At 45.8% G+C, this 3,702-nt stretch overlaps 1 protein-coding gene across 1 annotated transcript; it reads right to left on the bottom strand.

Moving 5' to 3' along the window:
- Positions 1 to 221: 221 nt before the first annotated feature.
- Positions 222 to 2,604, bottom strand: NGA1 (AP2/B3-like transcriptional factor family protein). Its single transcript, XM_089159127.1, has 2 exons — positions 2,441 to 2,604; positions 222 to 2,307 (listed from the first exon to the last, which is right to left on the bottom strand). Exon 2 carries the CDS (start codon positions 1,762 to 1,764, stop codon positions 403 to 405), a length of 1,362 nt encoding a protein of 453 aa, XP_089015253.1. The 5' UTR covers positions 1,765 to 2,307; positions 2,441 to 2,604; the 3' UTR covers positions 222 to 402.
- Positions 2,605 to 3,702: the final 1,098 nt, after the last annotated feature.

Raw genomic sequence — 3,702 nt, 5'->3', positions numbered from 1 at the left:
CTACATCTCGGCAAACCAAGCTCTACAAATGAAGAGCATCTATGTTGATAATATCCATCTATAAATGTATTATACACAATTAAAAGATAGACAGTTGGAGATGGTGGCGCCTCTCAATGCTCCAGCTATTTGCTCACAAACCCCACAACCTCTTAATTGGTTGCGAAACAGATTATAGTCATCAACATTGCAGCAACATTTCATCCAATTCAAATCAACAGCTTTTGTTTGAATTCAGTGTCCGCGCGGCCACCTGAGTTGGAATCTTAGTCGGCCTAGCTCTTATGTTTTGCAACAAATTTTGATCATGTCCTCCCTCAAAATCGTCTAAATTGTTCCCACGCACAGACACACCTGCACACACTTAGGCATACTCAGAAACTTTCTCACCCTTTCTCCCCCTCAAATGTCCAAATTGAAGGACAGGGACTCCTTAGAATTCCTTGGAAGCTCAGGCGGTGCGGGGGGTAGTGGGGCGCCACTATAGACCCTTAATTCAAGAGGATGAGGGAGAGAAGAAGAAGAAGAAGAAGAAGAAGAAGAAAGAGGAAAGTGGTGACGAGGGGAGAGAGAAGGCGGCATTATTGTGGTTGTAATGGGAAGTACTGGGGTGGAGGACAACATGTCACACTCTGAGCCTTCAGGGTCGTCCTCCGGCATTGGATATTCCAGGTTCACACCAAACAGCCTAACATGCTTAGCTGCAGCCGCCCTTCCATGGACCACTGGCACCGACTCGATAACCATGGGAGCGTCCAGGCCACTCTCTTGCATTACTCCAGCTCCAGCCCCAGCCCCAACTCCTACGTGTTGTGGGACTGCTGGCGGTGATGATCTGAGGTAGAAAACCGAACCTGAGCCTGAGCCTGGACCTGGGTTTACCACGTTGTAGTTGTAACCCCCGTAGCTCCTACTACTATTACTAGTAGCAACACCACCACCACCACCATCAGCCGTACTACCATAGTAACTGTACCTGTAACTACCGTAATTGGATGGGTTAGGATGGGGTTGAAGCAGCTGTTGCTGCTGCTGCTGCTGCTGATGATGATGATGATAATAAGGATGATTATGATGATGATCGTGGGTAGTAGTACGATCGTAATTGAGATGATTATGGTGGAAATGCATGTGATTGGGGAGGGTCGGATTTGGGGTTGGGTTGGAGATGAAGAATCGGCTCCATGGAAGTGGGACGGGTGGCGGAGGGCCCAAGGAGAATGGGTGGCGGAGTGGTAGACCTAAAGGTTGCAGTGAGGCTGATGATGGCGATGACGATGATAACGATAATGAAGAGTGGTGGGCGTCAGGGCGGTGCCGCCAGTCAATGTAGAGATGGTCCTTCCCCAAGTCCCCCACACCACGCTCGAAGGAGACGATGTCTCCGGCATCGAGCTTCTTCTCCTTTACGAAACGGCTCCAGCCTTTGGTCATGACATAGCTCTGGCTGCTGTTCCAGTAGGAGTATCGGAAGCGCCAGGGCTTGCCATTACGATCTTCGAAGCTCAAGAGAAGTCCCTTCTCGTTGATGGTGGAGTCCAGGGGAAAGTACTTCTCGGCGTGCTGTTTTGGTATAACGAGGCGGTTGAGCTTGCCGACGTCGCTGGGCGTGACCACCTTATCGAACATGTGTTCTTTCTCGATGAAGCATCTGACGCCTCCTGGTCCAGTACTGGGTCCACTGCTACCATCACCACAACCAGCCAGCAGCAGAAGCAGATGCAGATGCAGATGCAGATGCAGCAGCATCGCCAGCATCGGCATCCGAGTTGCTGCTCTGAGTGTGATGGGAAGATGATAAGTCCATCAGGTCGAGCCCTTGGTTGAAACTGTGACGCTGGTCCTCATGGGCTGCCTCTGCCTCTGCCTCCATCTCCATCTCGCTCGATCTCAAACCCTCTCTCTCAAACCTTCCCAACCACACCCGATGTTGTTGTTGGTGTTGTTGGTGTTGCTGCTGCTCCTGCTCCTGATGCTGCTGCTGCTGCAGCTGCCTGTCGTAAGTCTGTGATCCCCACCGCGTGTTTGTGTTTTGCTGTGGGATGACGGCGCTTCTGTGATACTGAGAATAATTAGAAGAAGGGGATGGAGAAGATGAAGAAGAGGAGCAAGACGAGAACATTGGGTTCTTTGCTATATCTCCAATCACCTCCTCCTGATCTTCTTCTTCTTCGTAGTGTTGGATCCCATCTCTTCCCAGCGCCGCATACTCCATCTAAGTAGTCGTCGTATCAAGCCTTACTACACACGGCTCTCAAAAAATGTCAAATGTTCTGATCCCGTGCTTGTGGGCTCGAAGGTAGGGATCTGCAATCAGAAAAATAAAAAGGAAACCAGGGTAGAAATTAGAATTAGATTCATGCTATCAGGAGTTCAGGACTCAGGAATCAGAAAGGAGGAGAAATGAAAAGAAAGGAAATTATAAGAAACCCTCACATACCCTTGAGAATAAAAATGCGAATAATTACTTTTTGTTTTCTAAATAGTGGGTCGTTTGTTCTGCAACATCTCTGAGAGCCCAGAAAGAAGAACCAAAAGATAGGTAGGCTCTCACTACAATGAGGGTCGGTGCCTTCTTCCCGTTATTCTTCTTGTTGACCTTACTACCTTAAAGAGAGAGAGAGAGAGAGAGAGAGAGAGAGAGAGAGAGAGAAAAGGAGGGGGAGGGAGATAGGGTATAAATATGTGTGTGACTGGCTAGATCCCTGCTGGAAGGAAGCTTCTCAGTGGGAGTTAGGCATTAATTTTTCTTTTTTTCTTTTTATTTATTCCTTGTATATACCTGTAATATGTATATTGAATGTAAATTTAATAGATTAGAGACTAAAAACTAAAATTTAGAAACCCAGAGAGAGAGAGAGAGAGAGAGAGGGGTTCTATAATTATACGTAGGGGCCCATGAAATTTTTCAGTAGGGCTCTCATGTGAGCTTGTGTCTTTCATCATTTTCTTCGTTGAATTGGATTGGATTATCAAAAACTATCGCTAACCTTACTTCCTTTTATTGAAATGGTCCAAAAAAAAGGAGTTTGCTCAGGCGTTTCAAGGGGCCAAGGTACCCATTGCTCATCCTATCAAGTATCTATCTCTATTTGTTTTGTTGCTGTTTATTAGATTTAATTAATCTGTCCAATCATCTGAATTCTTCCTAATTACCACCCCAAAACGATGATATTTCTTTTACCAAAAAAAATCCATAGATATTTGTTTCTTATTGTCCTGAAGATACAATTGCCTGGTTATTTTATTTTATAAAAATAGTTTTTGGAATTGTTTAAATATAATTTGAATATAATAAGAAAATTGACGTGGACGTGAGATGAGGAGAAGAAGAAAGCAGTAGCAATTAGGGTTTGATCAGTTTTGACTTTCCGTGTATGATGTGTCTTGGGGGGAGTGGATTTGGCTGTTAAGACTTACTAAAAAAGAGTGTCGTTGATGTGATGATAGATAAAAATGAAATGCAAATAGATTACGAATTAACTGGCCTGGAAGACAGTGGGTGTTGGTGCCTGGTGGCTGCTGGTGCCTGGTGCCTGGTGCCTGGTGGTGGGAGAAAAAAAGGCAAAAGCGGTGTGAAGCACACCCACCTGACGCCTCACACTTGCTCATTGGGGAAACCATCCAGAGATTCTAGGTAGGCCTATGTCATTCACTTGCGTACACACATAGGGAAACACCATCTATGTATACCAATACATT

This window comes from Hakea prostrata, chromosome 6, assembly GCF_041222555.1.
Source record: "Hakea prostrata isolate BN-2017 chromosome 6, UWA_Hpros_2, whole genome shotgun sequence".
In the NCBI taxonomy this organism is placed as follows: Eukaryota; Viridiplantae; Streptophyta; class Magnoliopsida; order Proteales; family Proteaceae; genus Hakea; species Hakea prostrata.
Note: the sequence above shows the minus strand (reverse complement) of the source record. Positions and strands in the feature narration are given on the sequence as shown.